Genomic DNA, 26,200 nt, shown 5'->3' with positions numbered 1-26,200 from the left:
ACCAACATACATTCCACAATAACAGTCTGTGTGCGTGTGCTCACCACTTTTAGACCAAATGTGTGTACGCTTGTGAGGTTTATTCTGTACGTCTGTTCACGGGTGAATGTAAGCGTGTCAGAGATTTTTAAAAAGAAGAATGTATGCGCGTTAGGGGCAGTTGTGTCCGTGTACATTAATAACTCAACTCCTATCACAGGTAGGATGGCAGGTTTATACCTCTAGAATATCATCTCTTTCTACAAACTGTTGTGCGCTGCAGCCATGACGCCACTATAATGCAGCACATTAATAAATAATGAAACAGTTTTAATGTCATGTATCTACAAAAAAACGAGCACTAGCCAACTGTATGCACACCTATTTGTAAATATGTGCAAGATATACTGAATGTTAAATGCACTGTACGGAGATTTATTTAAAAGCTGTGTTAAAATAATGAGTTGTATCCGTTGCAAACATATAGCCGTCAGTCTCTCGACAGGATCTGCAAATCTCTCCTGTCGTCAACGCTGTCCATGCGTCTTTAAATGTGGCGTAACAGCTAAGCTAGCTGTCTCGCATCTCTCTTATCATTCCAGCCATCGCTTAAATGTCATGAATCTTTTGTACATTTGTTGATAGCTCTGAGCCCTGGGTGAACGCCTCAGCCCAGGGGCTTTTTAATGTAAATGAGATTAAAAGAGATCTAGTCTGGGGTCCAGGAGGCAGCTTGTCTGAAACTGTATGTGTGTAAGAGGTCAGTTTGGTTCAGTTGAGCTTTGCACTATGGCAGATGCACTATTGTTATTATTACAATATGTACAGAGTTGGTAACAAATACAATCTGTTCGATGAAGTTTATGGGGGAAAAAAAGTGAAAAATAAGATGCAACGTATCCCATATTTTTAGACACTTTTTAAATTGAGACAAAAAAAGAGGAATTAACTAAGCCTTGTAGTTGATTTGAAATGGAAAGAAAATAAAATACTTCAAAAATAAATCACACCGACTACTTTTGCGACATTGCTGTTATGGTATTCATATTTAATGGTTTTCATAGATGGTTATACTTTGGAGTTCAATGCCTTTGTTTTCTGCTTCTGAAAGACATTTTTAAAATATCGTAATATGTATTTTAAATCACAGTGGTAGGAAACCCAGTAATTAAGGGCAAAACTGTGTAAAACTATGCATCAATATTGATTCCTTCAATTATTTACCACAAGAGGTTCTTCAATCTGAGGCTGCGACTGCCGATTATTTTTTTACTATTAATGTTGCTAATGTTGTTTTTTATTTTTGTTAGTGGCGGTTAAACATCACAGATTGGCATCTTTAAATAACTTGTTTTGTCTGTCTTAGTATGTTAAGACAGACAGTAGACAGTGCTTAGTATCGTAATTCATGTGTGAATTCACCATAAGTCTGGTTCACAGTTTTGCTACAATTTCTAAATTTTTGGCGATAAGCCTCAGGAACTAACTTAAAGGCACGGAGAACAGTGGATTTTAATTTAATATCATGATCTAAACTCTGGTCAAGAGAAAGAGTGTAAGACACTTCCTGCGCTCTGCCAACTAGTTTACATAACAATACACTCTACATGTCTTTTGCATAAAGCAAATGCCATATATTCAAATGCACAAAAGTTGTTAAGTGAAAACCTCTGTTTCACTAAAATGAGGGACAAGTGCCACATGTCTGCTGATGTCAAACATACACTGGGTGAAGGCAGGGTACGTCCTGAACAGACGCATGACAGACGACCAATAACGTAGAAATACATTTTGTTTATAAAATGTACATTCACATTTTTGTAGTTTGTTTAGACAGAAAATATCACTCGTACTGTAATTTCAAATACCAACTCGGAACCACAGACTTCTGACTGGAAATTTACTCAATTAAATATAAGGTTGTTGTTGTTTTTTACAATTAAATAGCTATATATTTTCAGTTTCAGCAACAAACACCAAACATGCTGTGATTCAGCATGTTTTCATCAAATGTTTTCATCATTTCTAAAAACTGTAAATAGAGATGACGTATCAACTCCTCTTCTACAAGTACAAACATAGGAAATAGTGAAACTACTGACTGATAAAACATGATTCTACATGCTCTGACCTACATGTCACTTATTGAGCAAAAGAAATTCCTTCTCTCCAAACAGTTCATTGGCCGCAGCTCCCCCGTCTTCGACATCGTCCCACAGTACATCCCGGGTGCTGGGCAGGCCGGCAGTTGTTCCCTCAGAGGCCTCTCGTTGACCCACAGCCACTCTCCTGCCAGGAAACGTAGACCTATCCACACCTCTGGCGTCTGGGCATCCATGATCGCTTTTATGGCATCCGAATTGTTGCCTACAAAGTCCATGTTTCGTAGATCAAAGCGATGTTTTCTGTTGCTTGAACTGGAGTCTGTCTCAAGAGACCTGCAGTGCTCCAGAGCCTCCTCCCATGTCTTGTTCTCTTTCACCAAGATTGAATTCTCGTAACATAGAAATGTTAGAGGGGTATCACATGGAGAATCATACCAAACAGTCCCTCTCATAAAAACACAATTCTCTATTCCCCCAACATCATTAGGTTCACCAGGTTCCCAGGCTGTAAAGTTGCTTTCCTCTCCATCAGACCACTTCCAGACTTTACGATCATCTTCATCTCTTTGGAGACCAATCCAACAGTCGTATTTGGATAGACTCTGTGCATCAAAGTCATTTTGAAAAGTAGCCAGGTCAGTGTGGTACTCCCTGCAGTACTTTTGGGCCAAAGACCTGGTCAATGGGACCGCCACGTGAACATACCTTCTGTGTTGGTAAAAGGCCTGCTCGAACAGAGGGAGGTTGAAGATGAAGATAAAGAGACAGGTAGAGCTGCTCTTCATCAACATGATTCCACAGAGTTGACTTGACTTTGCCCTACGGCAAATTTGTCTTTCAGCGTCAAGATCTCAACACTGTGTTCTCGGTATAAAGTCCCTGCTTAAATACCTCTTTTTCTATGTGGGTTGTGCCAACTCAGTAAGACACATTAAGCAAATCACTAACACAAGTTTCCCAATGTAAGGAGCCTGGGACTCACTTGGCCAGTTCCACCGTCACTCCCCTGACGGCCCATAAGTCAAACTGACCAATTATATTGTCCACATTAACATGGGCGGGACGGCATCAGAACACACACAACACACAGGCTCATCCAGTGAAAACAGAATGACCCCTGTGATATTGCCAAGAATGATGTTAGATTCTTATTGCTGATGCTTTAACACGTAAGCAGCATTTTAATGTTATAGTTATTGAAGATGGAGATGACTAATTTGATAATATATTTACTGTTTATTGAACAATGCACATTAATAAACCTTGCTGGAGTGAGGCAAAAGGCTAATTTCCATCTGTGGTGGCTTATTATCATCTGAGGACAGATGTTACAAACTCACAGGTGGAGTTGAATGTCAACCAACCACCGTATGTTTCAGATATTTGTATATGAATAATAACTAGTAGTCAATTCAATATAATATATTCAAATAATCCTGAAGTATAATTTTACTAAAGAAAATTAACTGACACATGTTCTCTCCTGCTCACAACCTTCTTTTGTGCTATTTGTTTATGTAAATCAGAGAGCCAGGCAAAGCAGCTCTTCCTTTTGTTTTTTAGTCAAATAGGTCGAACATGCAAACTGCAAGTCACAAGGTCGAACAGGAAACATTCTCTTCCAGGTATTGTGTATTGCTATCTGGTCATCTTAATATGATCTTTTTGATCTTCTTTATTCGTCATTTCCTGAAATGTACTCTTGCAGCATCTTTGATGGGTACATTACGTAGGAAGGAGTAATGCCTAATTTATACTCCTGTGTAAAAGCTTGCGCAGAGCTTTAATCCCGGACAAACAGGTAGTTCTGATCACCGTACACGAGGGGGGTTCAGGCTTTTTAGCCCACCTAGAACCACCACAGGTCCTAAAATCTTAAACAAATTAAAGAAAGGTCAATTTTATACACTTGATTTTAGAAGTGTGCACATAAAAGCAAGAGTGAAATAATGAATAAATAATGTATGTATTAATGTTGCTAATGTTTTTTTAATTTTTGTTAGTGGTGGTTAAACCTCTTCCTGTTTCCAGATTAGCATCTTTAAATCATTTGTTTTGTCCTTCAGTGGTACTTTTAATCAGACTACAAACTGGAATTCAAATTACGATATAAAACAGGGAAGAAATGAACAAATCCTTTCATTTGTGAGGCTGGAACCAGCATCTTCTTTTTCTTTACGAATTACTCATCAAAACCTAATCAAATGAACATTACTGCTATCAAATATTATGTTGTGCCTCGTGCATTTTCTTGGATGATCGTATTGATATTAAGTCACAACAACAACAAAAAGTATATTAAAATATTACTTTAATTATGAAATTATTACATCAACTACCCAATTGGTCGTTGACAAATCGTTCAGCATAAGAAAAGCTACATGTCACCTTCCTCATAACACGGCACCGAGGCATTCAGCTGTCATTAAATAAAACTGTAGAAAAGTCAATGACAAGTATTGGCATACAATGACTAACTATACAGATGAAGGTTTTAAAAGGCTGATGACAGCCAAAACAGAGTATGTCGATCTCTGATCTTGATCAAGATGACGGATAAGTTTGTCGTTTTATCCTTTTGCTGGTGGAATGTACACTGGTGGTTTGTTATTTTTCTGCTAAATACTGTTGGAAATGTCGATGTCTGTCTGTAGGGAGGTCAACACTCTTTGGTATGTTGTCAGGAGACGGGGAACAGAGCCGGACGAGGAAGCTCTTTGCTCAGGAGACGAGGACAGATGTCACTCTACGACCTGGCCAGCGTCCCACTTCGTTTTGGGTTCTTGCCACCATTCAGCCAGGAAGGACTCCTCGTAGTCTCCCATACCCTCAAACTCAGTGTCAGGATGCTCTGTGTGAGAGGAGGCCGTTTCTTCTGGACTTACCTCGCCCTTAAAGGTAACACAAAACACTCAGTCAACAGCAAGCAAGCATTTTACTATCTTACTTCTATCTGGCGAAATGCATACTTTTTCCTTTTTAGGTCTATAAATCTGTCACTTGTGCACCCTGTAATTCAGCCTTAACTCTCTCTCAGTCCTCCTCAACATTTAGGGTCCAGGCAGTGTGTAGAGATGGGAGGGGCTGACCTGAGTTAAATGGATGTGGCACAGCCTCAGTGGCCAACACCTCCCAGCCACATACCACGAGCTGCTGGCAGAAAACACAGCCCCCCTCCTGCGTTCTCTTCCGCAGCCTTCATCCCCTCTTCCTCTCCCTTTCATCCTCTCAGACTTTGTTCTTGTGCCCCCCCCCCCCCCACCCCCCCTATCCACAACCTCAACAGCAGCTTGCAATTAGTCTGCTAGTTTACTCCTCCAAAAGATATATATCCCCCAAACATATTTTATAATATTTAATACTTGAATGAAAAGGTGGAATTTGTACTTAGGGAAACAAGGGCCGAAACTCCAAATAGATTAGCCAGTTCAGTTGTTGTTGTTGAGCCCAGTTGTCAGACCTAAGTTCCCCTCGGGTTGTCTAGTCATGCAGACAGTTCAGGTTTTATCTGCTGAGGTTTTGAAATGTATGTCTCTGCCGCCACACCAGCACAATGGACCTCATCACATAAAATCAGCAGAGTGAGATAACAAAATAAATGAATAAAATAACAATAAAACAACATGTCTAATTTGGGTGAAATGGACCTTTATTCTGTCTAGAACGTGACATTTTTTTCTTCTAACTTGCAGATGATAGCAATACTGATGCATGTCAGTACAGTTTGGCACCTACAGCCTGATTTGGTCTGGTATGAGCAGTAATGTATGGTGGCTAATGTTAGCTGAGGTTTGGGTACTGCATGCATACACATTGCTGAGTCTTCTCTATTTCTCTATTATTTCACTCTGCTGCCCAAAACCAATGCTTCCGGTAAATGTGCCACCGTCTAGGCCTTGTACCAACAGTACAACAACATACCTCATCTTCAGTTTGTAGGTAGTTCAGTGCAAACTCCAGCATCTCTTTCTGCTTGGTTGTCTCGTTAAAGTACCTCAGAGCCTCCTGAAAAACAAAAAGTGACATAAACCTGCGTGTTGACCCAAGTAGCTGGCAAGAACAAGCCTGTTTTATAGCTCGGCACTAAGCAACAAATGTGGCCTTGTTGTCCTCTTGTTGACTTCAAAAGGCAAAGACCTTTAACAAACAGAGCTGGTACACTGCAGCTGCTGGCAACTCCGAACCAAGAAAAAAAGATGTGAAAACAAGTCTGCCTTTACAAGAGTACATGGCTTTCTAACGACCACCCTGAGATTGTGTTTATGTTCATGCCAAGACCGCTTTATGCTATCGTTTTCCTGCTTTGGTTTAGTCAAAAGCAGTGTGAAATATGTTAACACCCTCTGCCGCCTCTGGTTCAACCACCAAAGTCCAGCAAGTACCATAAGGGAACAGTAAAGAGGTCTTTGTTTCACTTACGGGCCGAGGCTGAAAGTCCATTTCCTCCAGTCCCCACTGCTCCCGGTAGAAGCGGTAGTACGCTATGTTTTGCTGCATCACCTGGTCTTTACGGTCAAACAGCATGTAACTGGCTGCACACGGAGCAGCGCTCTTTACGTCATTCACTGTAGAGGATCACAACATAATACATGTCAAAGCAGTCTTCGACTTATTGCTGTCAAAAGCCTGAATCCAGAGCCTTTGTCACAGTTCTTACATTTATAATAGGAAAACTGGAGGTAGTGATACATGGTGGCTACGAACTTCTCCACGAAGAAGCCTCTAACGTTGGGCGTCAGGTTCTCCTCACATTTGACCTTGCATTTCAACACATCTGTGTAGAGATCTGAAGGGAACAAACAAGCATATTAATTACTTCTTCCAAAAACACAAGAAACGGAAACAGATGTTAAATTGGTCCCTTATTACCTGCCAGGGTGGGATAGAAGTCTTTGTACTCTACGATCTCATAAGAGCCCTCACAGCCTGCCAAGCAGAGACTGTATATTTGAAAGTATTGTGTGATGGCCTGCTCCATGTTTCGGGCACTGTTGCTGAAGTCTCCGCTGTTGTAAAACGTCACACTCTTCAGGAAAACACTCTGGATTAAAAACAGATGTGTTAATGTAAAAAGTTTGAATAGTTAAGCATGTGTTTGATTTGCACCCTGGGTAAGAACGACAATGTTTATCTACGAACTTCATACGGCTGCTCCTCGTGGTCGATTAGATATTCTTCCACATCAAACAGAGTCTTGTAGTACTTCATGTTCTTAGTTAAATAGGAGTCCGTTGGGTTCTTCTTCAGGAAGGTGTGAGCCGCTGCCACAGCCTTCTCCTTGTTGTTAAGCTGAGGAAGAATAGACAGCTTTTATGTCAGAATAGGAATTCTTGTTGAGTCAGTGAATAGAAAATGAATGTGACATGAATGTCAGGTATTCAGGGTAGCCTCGGCCAAAACACGAAGCGTAATAAACAAATTCAACTTCCCACTTCCCTCCTGAAAGAAGAGGAGGTCCACCTTTTGATGCTGCTAATTGCTCGTATTCATGGTCCAATGCCGTAAAACAAATACAGTAAGTAAGATCAGAGTAATGTAAATCCTGTAGGCATGTTTAAAAGCATGTTTGTTGATCTTGGCGGCTGTTTGATCACCAGATTGAGAGCTTTGATTCACCTTTTACTCTACCAGACTGGTTAGACCAGACAAAACTATGAAGCAGTCCCAGCCGTTAAAGGGGTTATGCCGTTTATTACACCAATAGAATTAATGATACACAATAACTCAATAACAACAGCTGGAAGTCTTTACACAATGTATGAAACCAAAGATGATAAAACAGAAATGAGATCAGATTTGTTTTGCCTCGTACCTAGTCCCCCATTAACCTGCCTGACAGAGAAGAATGAGGGGATTGTTTCAGGGGAACACTGGAAGAGACGTGGCACATGCGCAGCTACTGCTTGGTCTGCAGGAGGGAAACTACTGCACATCTCGCAGACTAGAAATGTCCTCTCGGTGAGTCAAACCGAGTCAATCTGCCTCGAGAAACCGACTGCGGATACAGTTGTTGTGTGATCGCGCCCGTTACGCACATGCTAAATACACACGTAGCCTACTGTATGCTCCTGTGTTATTGTACATATTTTAACAAGTTTATATCTTAAGTCCCATATGACATTTCTACAACATGAACTTTGGGGGACTTTGGGAAGCATTTGGTGTAACTTTAGGATTTATTGGTAAGGGCCTACATTTATTATGCCCTCTTGGACACACAACACTCGACACATTGGTCTCACCTGGTAGTGCGCATACTGTATGTACCGATACGGTACCCTCTTCTCGAATGTTTCCAGTAAATCCCTACTTGGATACGAGAGTTTAAACACTGGAAAATCCGCCTTGCACTTTTTAAGGCACGCAGCTCTCAGCAGGATGTGGCGCACGACGCGGAGGCTGCCGTCGGCGAACAGAGTGCTGTTGTCCCGGCTGACGGAGCTGCAGTTGCGGCTACAGAAAACCTCGCTGTCCCGCAGCAGCCGGTGGAGGCGCAGGCTGAGCTCCAGGAACTTGATGCTCTCTGCCCAGTTCTGCGTTCCGTACTGCTCCAGCGCGTAGCTGTACGAAGAGTCCAGCGGCATTATGTCTTTCTGGGGGAAACGTTTAAAGCTGTACTTCTCATACTGAGCCTCCACCACGGCCGGGATGAGAAGGGCCAGACAAAAGCTGCTCAGGAGCATCTTTACCTCAACCGGCTCTGAGCAGTAGGGCGTTCTTGTTTTGAATGGATCGGGAAACTTCTTTCTTTACTAGGGAATACTCATGACTGACTGCCTGCACGTATGCTGTGAAAGTCGCGTCCATCGAGATGCTGAAACCGAGAACAACGGGTCAAAACTTTCAAAATAAAAGCCCGTCTTATTTGAGCGACTGCTCTTCTGGTCTTCTGGTCTGTTGACCCCATTTGTTTTAATTTCACATACATGTAATATTATATCCAGCCATCCTTCAAAGCATGCTGTAGTGTTTTTGAAGGTGTTTTTCTCCAAAGATCAATTTTCACATTTAGTACACGCATTTAGTAAAATATAAAAAAAACATGAGGAACATCATGTCTGCATTTATTTCTCTCAAAGTAATTGTATTGAGTTGCATTAGAGGCTTCTCAAGTACTGTGTGTGTTTTGCGTGCACATGTGAAAAAAAAAATACAGATTGTCGTGTATTGTTGTAGCACATAGTAAAAAAATAAATGGAATTCATGAAATTAATATTTTTGTGGCAGAAGATAAGACTAATAAAATAAATAAAAGAAAAATATAAAATTACAGGCTACGGCAACATTGAGTAGGTTTTACTTGTAAAATAAATAAATATAGCTCAATCAACTAGGTAGCAAATACAACTCGCGACAATTACCTTGAAGAAAGAGCTCCATACTTCCGGTATAAATGGTGATCACTCTGGTTCGCTTGACACACAGACGCCGCAGACGAGAGTTCGACTTCAAGAAAGGCCAGAGGGTCCAGTTTTCCTCAGTGTGAAAATACACAACAGACCCATGAACATTTACGTTTTAACAGTGATCTTAATGTTTTTGGTTTTTAATATGTTTCAGTCATTTTGCTTTCAGATCCCAAACTCTTGACAGATGATTTATTCATAAAATATATTGACTGAATAGTTGTCTGAGGAGCTCTAACAGTATTTTCAGCTTGGCTACCTATTTTCTTAGCAGACTGACAAGCTGAGACTTGGGTTGGTGAGCCAAGAGAAAATAATGTGCATACTTGACACATATCACTTCAGCGAAAAAAATAACCGCTGAGTCTGCAATATCTGTAACATTTCATATTCATAATGTTATAAGACTCAGACTTATTTTGGTAGAGCAGGGTGGTTATTAAGACCCAGGACCTATTTTTTTTAGGCAAACTGTTAAGCCCGAAAAGTAATTCTGTGTGTCGTTTAAATATAAGAACACAATAGGCCTATGCCTGCCATACTTCACTGTGACACGAAAGAATTACATCCGATTATGGGGGCACGGGGGGGGGGGGGGGGGGGGCACGGGACTGATTTCAGTCTCATACGTGACTGAAATCATGGAGCCAGGCCTCTGGGCCAGGCATTACACGTTTGCAGAATTCCATTAAAAAGTGGGTGGGAACCAGGGGCCACTCCTCCTGCTGCTCTCTGGAGTACATGAGCCGAAAGACGCATCAAGCAACATTGAGAGACAGAGCATGGACGGAAGTTTGGTCGATTTCCCGTTCAAAATAAAAGCACAATGCAGATTTATTTTTTATTTAAAAATATATATTCCATTGCAAATGCATACGTACATCGAATCTGATTGTTTTTCTGTTCAAGTAATGTCACTTTGTACATCATGTTGACTTTTCTCAAGCTGAAACTTGCTGGTGGTTTATGATGACAGACGATAAAGAGTTTCTTTACCTCTGGTCGGGTTTCTTGCATCTTAGCTGTTAATAATTCCATGTTTCTTTTAGGGGCGATCTCTTACGGCACACTGGTGTGCACAGCAGTTGAAAATCACTGGTATAGCATGTAGAAAAAAGTCATAGTATAGCATGTCTAAAAAGTAATAAAAAAGTCATAGTATAGCATGTCGAAAAAAGTAATAAAAAAGTCATAGTATAGCATGTCTAAAAAGTAATAAAAAAGTCATAGTATAGCATGTCGAAAAAAGTAATAAAAAAGTCATAGTATAGCATGTCGAAAAAAGTAATAAAAAAAGTCATAGTATAGCATGTCGAAAAAAGTCATAGTATAGCATGTCGTAAAAAGTCATAGTATAGCATGTCGAAAAAAGTCATAGTATAGCATGTCGAAAAAAGTCATAGTATAGCATGTCGTAAAAAGTCATAGTATAGCATGTCGTAAAAAGTCATAGTCTAGCATGTCGAAAAAAGTCATAGTATAGCATGTCGTAAAAAGTCATAGTATAGCATGTCGTAAAAAGTCATAGTATAGCATGTCGAAAAAAGTCATAGTATAGCATGTCGAAAAAAGTCATAGTATAGCATGTCGAAAAAAGTCATAGTATAGCATGTCGAAAAAAGTCATAGTATAGCATGTCGTAAAAAGTCATAGTATAGCATGTCGTAAAAAGTCATAGTATAGCATGTCGAAAAAAGTCATAGTATAGCATGTCGAAAAAAGTCATAGTATAGCATGTCGAAAAAAGTCATAGTATAGCATGTCGAAAAAAGTCATAGTATAGCATGTCGAAAAAAGTCATAGTATAGCATGTCGAAAAAAGTCATAGTATAGCATGTCGAAAAAAGTCATAGTATAGCATGTCGTAAAAAGTCATAGTATAGCATGTCGTAAAAAGTCATAGTATAGCATGTCGTAAAAAGTCATAGTATAGCATGTCGTAAAAAGTCATAGTATAGCATGTCGTAAAAAGTCATAGTATAGCATGTCGTAAAAAGTCATAGTATAGCATGTCGTAAAAAGTCATAGTATAGCATGTCGTAAAAAGTCATAGTATAGCATGTCGTAAAAAGTCATAGTATAGCATGTCGTAAAAAGTCATAGTATAGCATGTCGTAAAAAGTCATAGTATAGCATTTCGAAAAAAGTCATAGTATAGCATGTCGAAAAAAGTCATAGTATAGCATGTCGAAAAAAGTCATAGTATAGCATGTCGAAAAAAGTCATAGTATAGCATGTCGTAAAAAGTCATAGTATAGCATGTCGTAAAAAGTCATAGTCTAGCATGTCGAAAAAAGTCATAGTATAGCATGTCGTAAAAAGTCATAGTATAGCATGTCGTAAAAAGTCATAGTATAGCATGTCGAAAAAAGTCATAGTATAGCATGTCGAAAAAAGTCATAGTATAGCATGTCGAAAAAAGTCATAGTATAGCATGTCGAAAAAAGTCATAGTATAGCATGTCGTAAAAAGTCATAGTATAGCATGTCGTAAAAAGTCATAGTCTAGCATGTCGAAAAAAAATCATAGAATAACATGACAAAAATATCATTAAAAAGTCATTATTTTATGTCACATAAATGTCATAAAAGTGTCTGGACTGCACGTGATGTAAAATTGTGAAATAGTCAAGGCATTTATTTTTTAATCGTAACCGGAAGTACTCTCTCTCATTCCAGGTGTCTTGACACATCGCCACTGCGGACCAGACTTCTGTCGGTAACATGACTCTCTTCCTTCATCAGACCCCGCGAGCTTCCGCAGTTATTGTCTCAATTCTCCAAATGGATCTGATAATATTAACGGTTGTATTTTGCCTTCATGACGTCATTGTGAATTGCAACCCGGGGCCGTTAGTGGATGTTGTTGTGGACCGGTACGAGATCCCCAAAGTGTGTCCCCGAGAGGTGCAAACAGAAGATTTTATCCGTTATCATTTTAACGGTACCTTCTATGCAGATGGGAAAAAGTTTGACTCCAGGTGAAGTTACAGCGGAATGCACCATTTAAGTTCATTTAGACTGCGTTCAGTCACAGGGAATGTTGGCTTTTATGTTTAAAGTTGAGAACCAGCTACGGTAACAACATACCGACAATATAACTAACATACAGCGTGTAAGAATACAGTTCTGACTCTTGCAGAAATATTATTTCCAGTTGTTAAAACGGTGCAAAAGCCTATTCAGTAACGTCGATTAGTATCAACACTACACGCACATAAAATACAGGAATACAACCATTTTCCTGATGGATTCAAAGACAAGATAAGGACTGCAAACGTGTCAAACGCCATTGCACGTTGATAACAGTGTCCCCCTCAATGTTTCTATAATGAGGTTATGGTGTGGTGGATATTTGTGGCCAATCGTCAAACAACCTCCCCAGGTTTTGCAAATTAAATGTAAAATAACCGGCTGATCATAGTGAGGTCAAGAAGGAAATGATGTCCTTTTGAATAATGCTGCTGATGTGGATGGATTTTTTTGGGGATTCTGACTTTATAGAACTATAAAATGTTAATAGAAGCATCCTCCTCTTTTGTTCTTCTTCTTACGTTGCCTAATATTTTTGACACTTCTACCTGCTCGACTCTCCTCCACCTCTCCCTTAATGTCTCCAGTCATGACAGAGGCAAAGCCTTCATCAGCCAGGTCGGCCTGGGCAGACTCATCACAGGGATGGACCGCGGTCTTCAGGGCATGTGTGTCAATGAACAAAGGAGGATCACAATCCCCCCACACCTGGCCTATGGGAGCATCGGAACAGGTGCGGATGAACAGGACAGTCAGCCCCCTCCCCCCCCCTGTTGGACACATCACCTGTGCTGGTTTGTGTCAATCCGTGTTGTTTGTACCCACAGGTGGTGTGGTCCCTCCTGACGCTGTGTTGGTGTATGATGTGCTCCTGCTGGACATATGGAACGCTGAGGACAAGGTCCAGATCCGCACACTCGGCAAACCTGCCAGCTGCCACCGCACCACCGTGGCATCAGATTTCCTCCGCTACCGCTATAATGGCACCCTGCTGTCCGGGGCAGCTTTCGACTCCAGGTGAGCTTATAGGTTTTTATGACATTCAGGAAGCTCTTTGTCTGTTTCTGTGACTCTCAAGACAACTTTGCGTTTCGATTTTTAGTTACTCGAGGAATGCGACCTATGACACCTACTTGGGACAGGGCGACCTCATCAAAGGCATGGACGAGGGTCTTTTGGGCATGTGCGTCGGGGAGAGAAGGATCGTCATCATCCCGCCCTTCCTGGCGTATGGAGAGACTGGCCACGGTACTAACTAGTAATGTACAAGATGACTGTGCTTAATATCCAATCATCTCAAATACCAAAAAATTTAAGTTTAGCATTTTAAACTCGCTCACCTACAATTATTACTATTTTTTTATATTAATTTATGTTTCAAAGGACTTTGTTAGACTTGGATTTGAACTGTAAATCTGACAATAACTACAAATCACACAATACGTCTCCTTACTGTTGGTCATTATCCAAAGCAACCACTGGTTTCTGTTCATGTCAGTGTGCTATGATGGCAAACGTGCCGGAACATTTATGTAATAGTGTGAAAGGGGCTTTAGATAAGTCATCTATTATTGTTTAACTTTTTTCATTGTCCTTTATTGTCAAGTTGCATTATGTGAGAGCAAAGATTATTTAGAAAATGCTTTTCTGTAGGTGTATTCAAGTACACGTGTGAAACTCCAGACTCAGCTGTTGAATGACATTCATATTCTCAGAGTATTCATGTTTGATTATTGACCTTCTGGATGAACTTAGTTTTGAGGAGAGTCCACAAAAAGAATGAATTCCTCATGTCACACACACACAACTCACTGTCTCAGCAAGTCACTGCACGTCTAAAGTTCCACACCAATATGAACGAAACAAAAATGTCTGCCTGGAAGTGTAGAGTACGCTTTGAAAAATGATCCACATTTAAGGTAAAGTATATTTGGCTGGTATGGACATAAAAACTGTGAGACATAGACTGAAAGTCTTATTCTTTTCCTAACAGGAACTCAGGTCCCTCCTCAGGCTACGCTGGTGTTTGAGGTGCTGCTGGTTGACGTCTTCAACCCGAAGGATGATCTGATTGTGGAGGTGAAGGAGGCGCCTGAAGGCTGCACCCGCAGGACGCTGACTGGAGATTACATCCGCTACCACTACAACGGTAGCTTCCAGGACGGCACGGCCTTCGACTCGAGGTAAACCTCTTGAGATTCCTCCGTTCCTCAGAAAGCTGTAAAATACACACGCAGCTTTTAAGAGTTTTAACGCTTTTCCTTGACAGCTACGAGCGAAACAGCACCTATAACACTTACATCGGCATGGGGTACGTGATCCGAGGGATGGACAAAGCCCTGCACGGGCTGTGCATGGGAGAGAAGAGAAGGATCACCATCCCTCCTCACATGGCGTATGGAGAAGGGGGAGTTGGTGAGTTCCACGCACTGCATTTAGGAGGATTCAGAAAACACTTGGACTGCACCGACTAGTCTTGTTTATATTTTCTTTCCTCCCGCTGTAGGAGACCTCATCCCTGCCTCAGCTGTGCTGGTCTTTGACATTCATGTCATTGACTTCCACAACCCCAAAGACCCGGTCAATATTAAAGTTACCCACATGCCTCGGGATTGCAAAGCGACCACTGAAGCGGACGATTTGATTCAGTATCGTTACAATTGCTCCCTGATGGACGGCACCCTGCTGTACTCCTCGTGAGCGCCCTCTGCTACGCTGCATCCCCTTCCTCCTGCTATCTGCATGTAATCACTGCTTGTCTGACAGATATACCATTTTTACCTATCCATGACGACAGCATATGTGCCTGCATGTTCAGAAGTTGTTTTTTTAAACCCCCACTGTTAAGAGTGGTAGTAACAGGTCATGTGTCCATTTCCAGGGACCAGTTCGACACACCTTCCATCACGACTCTCGGAGCGGACAAGGTGATCCCCGGTCTTGAGCGAGGTTTGGGTGGCATGTGTGTGGGCGAGAGGAGGGAGGTGGTCGTTCCACCACACTGGGGCCATGGTGAAAATGGAGGTCAGTCATTGGCACTACTCAAGACTGCACTCAAGAGAAAACGTGATTCAGGTTAAATTAAAGTGTGTTCAAATTTTGGGTGTCGCCAGCTGGAGAAGTTCCCAGAAGTGCAGTGCTCTTCTTTGAGCTGGAGCTGGTGGAGCTGAAGAAGGGTGTGCCTGAAGGCTACATGTTCGTGTGGCTGGGAGACGGCCCAGATCCCCTCTTTCCCGCTATGGACCTCAATGGTGACAAAGAGGTTCCTCTAGAGGAGGTAAGCAGACAAGCGAGGTCCCGTCTAACCAGCTTCCCGCTCAATGTATCGGCAGGGAGAATGCTTTTAACTGTCTCCTATTGTCTCCAGTTTTCGGCCTTCATCATGCTACAAGTTGAAGAGGGCAAAGGTCGTCTTCGGCCAGGGGTCGATGCCGATGGCATCATTAAGGACATGTTCAATAACCAGGACCGCAATAAAGATGGGAAGATTGTAGAAGGTGAACTGGATGACGAGCCTGAGCAAGCGAGACGAGACGAGCTGTAAAGGGGACGCGAGCGATATTTAATTGGTGGTAAGGAGCCGGCGTGCAGTGTTTCAATCCCAGTCTTTACTGGGATTGAAACATTGTTGAGCCTTTTTATTTAAAGGCAGTCGAGCAGTCTGCTTTGCTAGATTCTGTTAAAATATGTTGTGCAAAGGAAACGAGTGTTTGAAAAATGTGAAAGGAAGAACGATGGTCTGTAGTGAAATTGCGTCATGTTGAAAAAAAGACACAAAGATTGACACTGAACTACCTACGCACGCATTTGGGCTGGGCCCTTCTTCCAAAATATGACTATAAAATGAGTAGTCGATGCAGTGCCTCATATAAAAATGTTGAGAAAAAACATTGGTTGTACAGTGTATGAGTGGTAAGTTTGTACAATTATATAATAAGTGTTGTAAAACATAAAATAAACTGTTTTATAGAAAAATGATGACAACACCTGCTTTATTTCTTCCACACTATCAATGTACCAGTGAATTAGTTTGGTAGACTTCAATTCATTAGCCTCAATTTTAACATTTTTCATTCATTCAAACTTTTTAAAGTAGAATTGCCGCCTCATGGTTTTATGCGTTTACGTTCATGTCATCACTTCATTTTGTTCTCACGCTCACAGTGACCACCTAATTTAAATCATCCTCGGGTCCAAGTGGATGTTTCAGACAACCCGAAAACATAATGCCTCTGGCCACAGCTGTCACCAGCGCTCAGGCATAATAAAACATGACCATCATTAACGGGTGGAACCACTGTTTATTTGAGACAAGTTGGAACATATGAAAAGGAAATGAGTTCGGACAATAAATGGCACATAGTCCGAAAATTAAAGAAAGAAATAAGTCATTTTATGACACTTTAGCTTGTTACAATGTGTAAAGTAGCAGACTTTTGAATCAATGTTTTTCTCTGTAATACTACAAAATTTGAGGTAACAGTTAGTTCTGACAAATAACTTCTCACCGTACTTTAAAAAAGAGCTTTTTATTTCACTCTTTAAGTCGGGTGTTGATGTCATAGTTCACTTAGTAGCATTGTGGTGTTACACAAGAAACACTTGTTTTCAAAAAAACTAGAACCTGTGCTGAATGCTTGACAATATGACCAGAAATAGAAGACTTGACACTGTAAGAAAACCGTTAAACCTTTTTTTTTTAAACGGCAGGTTTCAGAGTGAAAATGGCTGGAAATGAGCTTTATTGTGAAAGGCTGGAGACCAGTTTCAAACCAGATATCAAGTGCTGCCCTTTTCTTTCCCTTTATCATTACATCCTATATGAAGACCAAAGCAATCTAATCTCTTCCCCAAACACACACATACTCTTCACATGCTGCAGAGTAGGTAGACGGTGTAAATCTGGCTTCCATCACGTCCAGTATGGTGCAAATACAGTGTTACTATGAACATGAGGAGGGCCGATTGACAAAGACATAAAAGAGGGATGCGGCTGACTGGACTCGTGAATAACTTTGTAAAATAAAATGATCATGAAACATTCTTAGTTGCCTGTAAATAAGCCTTCAAACTGGCCCTCTGTGAGCAGGGGCCCTCCTGAGCTGATGGGGCCGGAGTGTGGAATACAAAAGGGCCAGTGATGTGTTCACTTATTGCCAGTAAGGTAGAGCATTATCGCATTGGGGACTTCCAAGGTCTCGTCTTTTACCAACACAATGTCGTACGAGTCCAAGTAAGACTGTTTCCTCTCGTCCACCTGAGAAAAAAAACAAATGGAGAAGTGTTATTAATGTCAGAATATGACTATTTAAATGGTAACTTCAGTATTTATTTTTTTTGTCAGACACTTATAAACAACCAGAGCCTGTCGGTGGCAAAAACAAGCACTTTCAGTGGACGTAAAGTGACGGAGCCAAATTGCACCGATATGATTACATTGCAGTCTGTGAGCGGCCGCCGTCTGCAGCGCTCTCGCTCAATACTGGAGCAATTTCAGAACTTGTTGTCCTTATTAGTCAGTTAGACCCAAAAACATGGGAGAATGGGATCCAGGGTTAAAAAATAGACTTTAACATGGTGAAAAGTGGGAGCGTACTATTTGTTTAGAGGGTAGATATGAATGTACTGGTGCTCTGACATTTATCTTACGGCTGCAGGGACTGAACATGATTGTGCAACAGTTGCAGTACAAAGTGGGAGAGAGTTCAAATAAACAAAAATAGAAACAACAATGGGATTTGATTGACCTTGTCATTGAGGAACCCGATCTTGAGGATGTTTTCCATGTCCTGCACCCCGTCGGCCATGGTCAGGTCTCCCAGAGAGTCTCCCAGCAGCAGCACATTAGGCCGCGTACGCAGCTCCTGGAAGTGGCCGGTGTTGAGCAGCGCACCTTCCCTTTTGTTGTAGATGTGGATCAGCTCTCCCTTGAAAGCCCTCAACACTCCCTGTGGCAGCAGACGAAGAGTCAAATACATCGCTTCACTCTCAACACATCGGTAGTTTGCGGCGCGGCTACTCACAGACTCGTCGAAGTCCATGTAGTTGGAGAAGACTTTGACGTTGGGGTGGAAGACTCCCGTCTGGCGGATGACCTCTTCCAGGATGTCTCCTATTCCAGCAGAGAAGATGAGCAGAGGGATGCTGTGCTCATACAGGTGGTCGAAAAGGAGCTGGTAGCCGTCTCTGTGAAAACAACTCATTATTAAAGTACACACACGCATAACACAATGTTTTTAACATTTAAACTATCAAATGGCAGGTTTTCTGACCTCAGCATGGCATCGGACTCCCGCACCGCAATGGCCAGCAGGTCTTTCTTGATCTCCTGCTGTACCAGTAGTTCATGAGCTTTAGTCCACCTGTGAGATAGAAGTGCAGCACAGGTTCATGAACACATTAAAATACATATTATATTTGAGTAAAAGCTGTGTTAGATACTCACCACTCCACCATGAGAGGTAGTTTATCTGCTATTGACTGTGAAGAGTCTATCTCTATAGGGTAGTATGTGTTGAGCAGCTCCTTCAGCTGGAAGACAACAGGACAATAGAAAACTAACGTTTTACCCAATTACACTCGGAGATGATCTTCACTTTTCTACTTTTTGTCAGATTATATCCTTGGGATTTAGGAAATATTTATAAAATTATTTTCCCAAATAATAATGAAGCAATGTGTATCTTATTGAAAAAAATGCCACAATAAAGATACAAAATGAAGTGAGGAAACAGAAGATTTAACAGCAGGAAGACTGAAACAAGAACCTTTCACATTACTGAAGGTTCAATTTGTCTGTTTTAATTCTTCCTCTTGCTCACTAGAGGGCAGACAGACTATAAGTGACAGAACAAATGAATCAATTCATTACAAATGAAATATTGTATTTGTGTAGGTAGTCTATTGCTTAAGGTCTGAACATCAACATTTCTAAAACGTTTCCAAAAAACGCATATATACATATAGTTTCCTTGCAGTGTTGGGAAAGTTACTTTTGAAATATAATTACAGATTACTACAGATCACTAGTTACACGGTTAAAATGTAATATATAATAATACTTTCATTCATTAAAAGAAATGTAACTTATTTGATTTTATTACTTTTCTAACAAATAAAACTGATAAGTCCTAAAAACATAAACTTAAACCAAGCACTGCAAACAGTACTCAACACTGATTACTGTTAAACTTTAACTAAAAGTTTGTCAAAGCAACAGAATGAATGTCTTATTCTACATATGCGCTCTTTGCAGGAAGTAATATATTTAGATGTCATCGCCAATATTTTGAGATGTAATTACATAATCTTTCTTCGTAACTGATTACAATTACATTTATTTTGTAATTTAATTCCGCAACTCTGTTACATGTAACCAGTTACTCCCCAACACCGTTTCCTTGTAAGATCCAACAAGTTGAACTCTACATTTGTGATGTCTGCGTTGTGGCTTACACGGAGATAAAAAATATACAGTCCTAACAAAGAAAAACCTGCTTCTGCCTCATTACTACAGTACCTCCTCTTTGCAGTCATTGGAGATGAGTTTGCTGTTGTCAAGAATATCTGAAAATAAAATACACAGTCTCAGTGACAACAATGTTTAGCTAAAAATCCACCTTAAAATGCACGAGAACGTCAGACGACTTACTGTGACAGGTAGGGCACCTTTTGCCATTGTATGCAAATCTGGTCAGAGTCATGTCAAAATCTGAGATCACCTGGTTGACAAATGGAGAAAAAAATAAAAATACGTTTTATTTTTCAACTACACTCATATATATTGTCCATTTAGGACACACACTATATAACGTTACCTGCACGGTGTTGGAGCCAGCCTTCACCATGGCCTCTAGGATCTCCTGCACCCTCTGAGGGTCCCGCATACACACGGAGGAGTTGGTCAGCTGTGAAATCTTAACGTTGAAAACGTGACAGGTGAAGAGAAAGTTGTTACACAATATCGTACCCGTGCAAAACCAGCATCGCCAGTTAGCTCACCAGTCAGGGGCTAGCACCACGTTTAAACCCACTGTTTAGCGAACTAACTGACATTTGCTACTACCAAACATTGAGGCTATAATTATTACAATAATCGACAGTAAATTTGCTGATGCGATACAGCTATGAAAGCCAAATAGCTAACGTCAACGCGAAGAGCTAAGCTAGGTACGTTCAGCTAACCTAGCTAGATAGTTTGTGTTGTTGTTGAATGAGAGTGTGCGTTGTTTTTGGTGCTTTAACTTAAAAACAAACATGATTACCATTTTCTTGAAATGGGTTGCCGCTCAGTTAAGGTTAAGTATCAGCTCTCAGCCTCCCGTGATGCGTGTCGTTAACGTTGCTACTGGTGCGACTGAATCTGGGTGTAGCTTCAGCGGTGATGCTGCCTTCAGGTACTGTTGAGTGTGTAGGAATGTTATTTTAACTGACAAAACATAGTTGATTTTAAATTATTTTCTCAGTGACCGAGACGTGACTTTTTATTATAAACCATGGATGAGAACCGTCTACACAAAGTACAATAAAGGTGAAGATGCCATGCATTCTCTGGGACCAAACATTTCTCTTCGTTTGACATTATAGTAAGTGCGAGACTAGACCTAAATGCAGCACCACTACCTGTATAACTTGAGGTGTGACGGTATGTGTTCTCCCCCCACAGCAATGGCCCTGATACAAGGTTCCCACCCCGGCTCTGCACCAGGGTTTCTCTGCGGTGTCCTGGTAATGATAGAGGGAATAAAACCGGGCCGATACATGAAGATGAATGCATGCATCTAAAATTAACAAAAACACTAATATTTTTTTAAATATTGAATGTCAATACCACTGATGACAGTGCAACCTACGCTTGTTACAAGTAGCCATTGGAGGTTGGCATTTTTGTAGCTTCTTATACATCAAGATTTCTGGGTAGTAATTCCTTGAAGTCCAACAAAGCAATAACACACTGTGTGTGTGTGTGTGTGTGCAACCATTTGACTAACAAAACAACTTTAATTGCAAGTGATGACATTAGCATTTCTTACATCCAATACAAGGACACAATGTCAGACGATCACATGCAAAGCAAATTACAAAGCTTATTCCACGTAATATCTGCAGTGCTATTTATGTTGGTCATAAAGTGGAAATGAATATCATTTCTGCGCTCTGTAACCTTTATGCTGTAATAGGCGCTGCACATCTGGAATTTCTGAATGTCAGTCACAACACATTCATGTAACAATTTGTTTGTTTTGCCCATCAGTCAGATTCCTTTTAGTCTCATGTCTAAGTCTATTAGGAGGGTCAGAGGAGACCACAGAACAACATAGCAAGTCTCTAATATACACCCATGTGGAAGTTAAGGACAATAACACAAGGATAAAACAAAACATTGCATGTTGGAAACAAGTCCGCGAATAATGAGAACATTTCCCTTTCTTTTTTTTTCAAAGATCAAAACTTATGCACTCGGCTAAATCCAAGCCTTTCCAAAATACAATCACCTCGTCTGATATGAAACAAGCAAAGTCAAAGTGCAACGGCAACTTAAATCCCAACATTTCTTTAAGACTTTACAAACAATTAAATGTCAAAAAGTGCAGTTGTAGAGAAGCTCTGCGAACACAAATCACACACACTTTTTGCACTCACACACATATAAATACATTTTCAATGTATGTTTCTCGAGCGAATGGGAATGTGCACTTGAGCAATAGACTGCCAAAGTGCAAAAGAAAGGAATGATTGAGCCAGAGATTGGCGCTTAATGCAGTGGACAAATAGAATATTTCAATTTTAGGATAATTTAAAGGCATTATTTTATCATATCACATCTTTTCAACATCACAGTTCTCTCATATTTTCACCTCTCCAGACACCGGGAGAAAGCTTTCAAGTGTTAGACAAGCAACAAAAAATATATTGCAATTTCATATACTGTTGAAGGGAAACTGCAATCTAGTCTACGGGATTTTAAGATGAACAGCCTTTCTGAAATAATTCCTATCTAGTTGTCGAGGCTGCACAGAAACGAGCGCAGCCATTCCAACAGAGCAAATATAATACAAGTTAAGAGTTAAGACATTTGGACGTAAGTTCTACTTGCATGAAGAGATTGTCACAGTGTTAAAAATGGAATGAGACTTCATTAAGCAAGTTGAATTGAATGTAGGAATGCAGTTATTAATAATGTCACATAGCCACCCTAGGTACAGGCACACAGTAAAGGAATGTAAAATATCCATCTAAATGTTTACACGTACACCTTTATCCTATGAATGTACAAACAGATAAACAGCATCTCTACCAACATACTTGACAAAAAAAGGGATATTCAGTTGTTGGCTGCTATAGAACACTCTTATTCACATATTTACATTCCCCTCATCCTTCCTCACAGACCACAGGTCAGTGCACGCCTGTCCACACATTTCATGGCATTCCACAAATCAGCCATTAACACAACACCGATGGCACAGAGTTCAGTTTAATGAAATCCAGGAGGAGAGCAACACAAGACCCGCTGCAGCAGGTGCATGTAGGGGGGCGATGAAGGTGGCTGCAATGGACCGGATGCTGGCAGTGTATCCTCGGACAGAGCAGTGCAGTTTCTTCGATCGAGCAAACACCCGACTCGCTCAGCACTCTATCTGAGACTGGAGCTGCCGGCGTAAAGTGAGCGTGCGCCGGTGAAGCTGCTGCATCTGCTGCATGCGATCCCGCTGGCGGGCCAGGTTCTGTGGCATGGGGTAGCGCTGGCAGCCGTACAGGAAGCGATAGGGGATGCGGGCGTGGCAGGCGGTGGCTCGGCAGCGAGGCTGCGGCATGGGCGGCAGCAGCATCCAGCGCTTCCTCTCGGCGCAGTAGCGGTAGGCCTCCTTGCGATACTGCTTGTCCACGTCGTCGCTGTTCTTCCAGCCTCCGATGATGAAGACGTCCTCGTCGAAGTGGCAAATGGCAGCGCCCTCGATGCTGGTCACCTCCGGCGGCAGGCTCTCCAGGATCTCATCGGAGATGCGTAGGCTGATCTTCTGCTTGGCGACCTCCTCGCGCTCCGTGTAGCTCTTGGGGCAGCAGGAGGCCGTGTGGTAGAAGTTAGTAGAGGCCACGGCCATCTGGAAGATGCAATAGTTGTCAATAAGGGGCAGGGAGTCAACGTCCTGCCACTGGCGGCTCTCCGTGTCATAGCGAGTGGTCACCGTCTTCAGTCCATCCTCATTATCTGTATCGACAGGTGTGCGGGCCGTGACGTACACATAGCGGTCCTCCACGCTCACCGCCTTCACGTCTCGCAGGATTTTGGGCGCAGACTCCAGATTGACCCACTTGTCCTGGTCAGGCTCGTATATGCTGACGTCTTTGAAACCCGGACTGAAGTTCCCATGGCCACCGATGCTGTACAGTACATCCTTAATACAGGTGAGGCCAAAGGAGTGCTTGCGTGTGGTGAGGTTGCTCACCTGCTCCCAGGTGTTGCGGTTGGGATTGTAACGCTCCACCGTCTTGGCAAAGCCCGGTTCCATAGAACCGGCTACGTAGACGTGGGACTCTGTGGCCGCGATGGCGTGGCCGTCCAGGTGGTTGTGGATGTGCGGCAGGTTGACCCAGCGGTCCTCGTAAATGAAGTAGCCCACGCACTCACTCAGGTAGTCCCCTCCTTCTGACACGCCGCCTACCACCATGATAACGTCCATGTTCTGGCCAAAGCGGGGCTGAAAGGAGGCCATGTGGGACGACCAGAACTCCATATCGGTTGACTTGAGGTTCTCAAAGCGAATAGCGTGGCCCTCCACCGCCTCGGACACCAGCCGGAGGCAGGCCTCGTTGGCGGCCACCAGCTGCTCCGTTTTCACCACCCTGGTCAGGTAGGTGGGCTTGATCTGGGGCAGCCTCAGGAGACGGAACAGCTCCTCGAAGTAGCGGCTTCGCTCCTCCGGGTTCTTCTGCACCCACTTCACCACGGCCTCAAACAGCACCTCCTCAGAATCCACTGTGATCTCGGTGTCGGACAGCCAGTCACGCACCAGGTGGAAGGGCAGCGTGTAGAACTCGTCGTCTTGGATAACCTTGTGGAAGTTGCGACGGATCATGTCTGCAGCCCGTAGAGCCAGCTGGTCCAAGGTGTACATGTGGGCTAGACTGTGCACCGCCACACAGTTGGTCAGGCTCAGCTTCTTCTTCAGGAACTCACCACAGAAATCCTTCAGCTGCAGCAGGAGGAATCTAGCGTTGAGCAAACAGAGAACATAGAGTATATGATGGACGTCAGTCCTTGTAACTACATGATACCACTCTGTTTGGACTAGTTAGGCCAGGCCTCACATAAACAATACTTTGTTAGGCAACAGGGCAGCCATAGAAGGTCTCTCTCTCTCTCTGACACACAATCTGAAATGTTACTGTAAACAGAGCGTACCTGTCAGCTAGCTCCAGTACTTCATGTACATTGCAGGTGCTAACTCGTATTTCTCCAGTGTACATGAACTGGATGACACTCTCCACCGTATCCGGGTCTGGCCCCGGTTCCGAGCTCCATTCCTTCATCTCTACCCGACCGGACAACGACTCGGAAAACTGTCCTCCAAGCAAAGGGGGGAAATAATCGGTAGCCGCAGCCAGGACCGACCTGTGGGCTGAAAACTCGCAGCTCTGCACGCTCCCGCTAGCCACCCCGCTGCTGAAGGCCAGCGTCACGTCGCAGAACGAGCCCTGCTTCCTCTGCTCGTTCTGCCGCCGAGACAGCTCCGAGCAGTGGGAGGAGGAGGTGAAGTCCTCGGCCTCCTCCGCGTCCCCGTCTCCGACGAGCGCGCTGGGCGTGCTGGTGCCGCTGCTGCTGCTGCTGCTCCTGGCGGAGTCCTCCGGGTTGGGGGCCGCCGCTGCCATCGTGCTGCCAGCGCTGGAGGTGAGCAGTGGTGAGGAACGAAGTGAACTAGTGAAGGAAAGGAAGCGACATACGCAGCCACACATACATGGAGTCAAAACAGGGGGCGACAGCGAAGCGCGTTTCGCATTCGACGCGTCATATCCATAGACCGTTATCATTTATTTTCATTTAAATAAATGTCTGTTAAAGTGGCATCTATTTGAGTTAAGCAGTAGAGTCTTCTGTAGATACATGAGCGTCAAGATTTAATAATTTTGTGTATAGCTCTATTCATTTCCGTTTATAAAATGGAGACAGTTTTATTTAAATGAAAGTATTCAAAAGCTTGACACTTTAAGTCACTATCCATCTCTGAAGGAGTTAATACAATGGTGACTGACCCTATGACCCACTGATTAAAGTGTTGCAATAGTTAAACCAACCAGGACTGATTGTCTCTTTAAAGGGCAACATGGTTTGCTTAAAAAGTCGTCGAAATGACATTTTTTCTGTTTTAAAAGAAATATTTTAGTGTCAATAGTGAAGTCTGATATCAAACAAAGGGTTAATTTTAATTTCATGTCAACCCAGGGATATATGTAACACATAATTGATATTTTACATCGGCTTAACATTCACAGATGAGCTAAAAACGTACCTTTTTGTGTCTCAAGTGACTGATTGAGCGTAGTTGATTGAAGTGTTGGAAATAACGAATAAGGAACCAGCTTCAGCTCGGTAAACACAGACAGAATTACTGACATGCGCAGTGGCTGAAAGGCGTCGCCTACGTCAGAGGCAGCCGTTCCCACTAAACTGACCTTA

The 26,200-nt window shown here is 42.3% G+C and overlaps 4 protein-coding genes across 5 annotated transcripts; 1 reads left to right on the top strand and 3 right to left on the bottom strand.

The window, feature by feature from the left end:
- Positions 1-4,451: 4,451 nt before the first annotated feature.
- On the bottom strand, positions 4,452-8,846 carry p3h4 (prolyl 3-hydroxylase family member 4 (inactive)). Its single transcript, XM_076085626.1, has 7 exons — positions 8,327-8,846; positions 7,224-7,373; positions 6,954-7,125; positions 6,742-6,870; positions 6,504-6,649; positions 6,006-6,089; positions 4,452-4,975 (listed from the first exon to the last, which is right to left on the bottom strand). Exons 1-7 carry the CDS (start codon positions 8,765-8,767, stop codon positions 4,826-4,828), a joined length of 1,272 nt encoding a protein of 423 aa, XP_075941741.1. The 5' UTR covers positions 8,768-8,846; the 3' UTR covers positions 4,452-4,825.
- A 3,330-nt stretch (positions 8,847-12,176) lies between these two features.
- LOC142944244 (peptidyl-prolyl cis-trans isomerase FKBP10-like) lies at positions 12,177-16,500 on the top strand. The gene is made up of 10 exons (XM_076085611.1): positions 12,177-12,470; positions 13,110-13,255; positions 13,350-13,539; positions 13,625-13,770; positions 14,516-14,705; positions 14,792-14,937; positions 15,029-15,218; positions 15,404-15,546; positions 15,636-15,799; positions 15,890-16,500. Exons 1-10 carry the CDS (start codon positions 12,214-12,216, stop codon positions 16,064-16,066), a joined length of 1,749 nt encoding a protein of 582 aa, XP_075941726.1. The 5' UTR covers positions 12,177-12,213; the 3' UTR covers positions 16,067-16,500.
- Positions 16,501-16,803: 303 nt separating this feature from the next.
- LOC142944378 (cytosolic 5'-nucleotidase 3-like) lies at positions 16,804-21,361 on the bottom strand. Of its 2 annotated transcripts, XM_076085630.1 has the most exons (10): positions 21,145-21,361; positions 20,787-20,921; positions 20,340-20,438; positions 20,174-20,243; positions 20,042-20,088; positions 18,968-19,053; positions 18,795-18,884; positions 18,546-18,708; positions 18,270-18,470; positions 16,804-17,779 (listed from the first exon to the last, which is right to left on the bottom strand). In XM_076085630.1, exons 2-10 carry the CDS (start codon positions 20,787-20,789, stop codon positions 17,669-17,671), a joined length of 870 nt encoding a protein of 289 aa, XP_075941745.1. In that variant the 5' UTR covers positions 20,790-20,921; positions 21,145-21,361; the 3' UTR covers positions 16,804-17,668. The 2 variants fall into 2 exon arrangements, with proteins under 2 accessions (XP_075941745.1, XP_075941753.1); XM_076085638.1 differs by lacking the exon at positions 20,787-20,921.
- Positions 21,362-21,502: 141 nt separating this feature from the next.
- LOC142944502 (kelch-like protein 11) lies at positions 21,503-25,408 on the bottom strand. Its single transcript, XM_076085665.1, has 2 exons — positions 24,929-25,408; positions 21,503-24,735 (listed from the first exon to the last, which is right to left on the bottom strand). The coding sequence occupies exons 1-2, from the start codon at positions 25,393-25,395 to the stop codon at positions 23,151-23,153; spliced, it is 2,052 nt and encodes a 683-aa protein (XP_075941780.1). The 5' UTR covers positions 25,396-25,408; the 3' UTR covers positions 21,503-23,150.
- Between the last annotated feature and the right edge of the window lie 792 nt (positions 25,409-26,200).

The sequence above is a fragment of the Anarhichas minor genome, unplaced genomic scaffold (assembly GCF_050575085.1).
Source record: "Anarhichas minor isolate MPS153535 unplaced genomic scaffold, ASM5057508v1 ptg000007l, whole genome shotgun sequence".
Classification (NCBI taxonomy): domain Eukaryota; kingdom Metazoa; phylum Chordata; class Actinopteri; order Perciformes; family Anarhichadidae; genus Anarhichas; species Anarhichas minor.
This window is presented reverse-complemented; position numbering and strand designations above follow the sequence as displayed.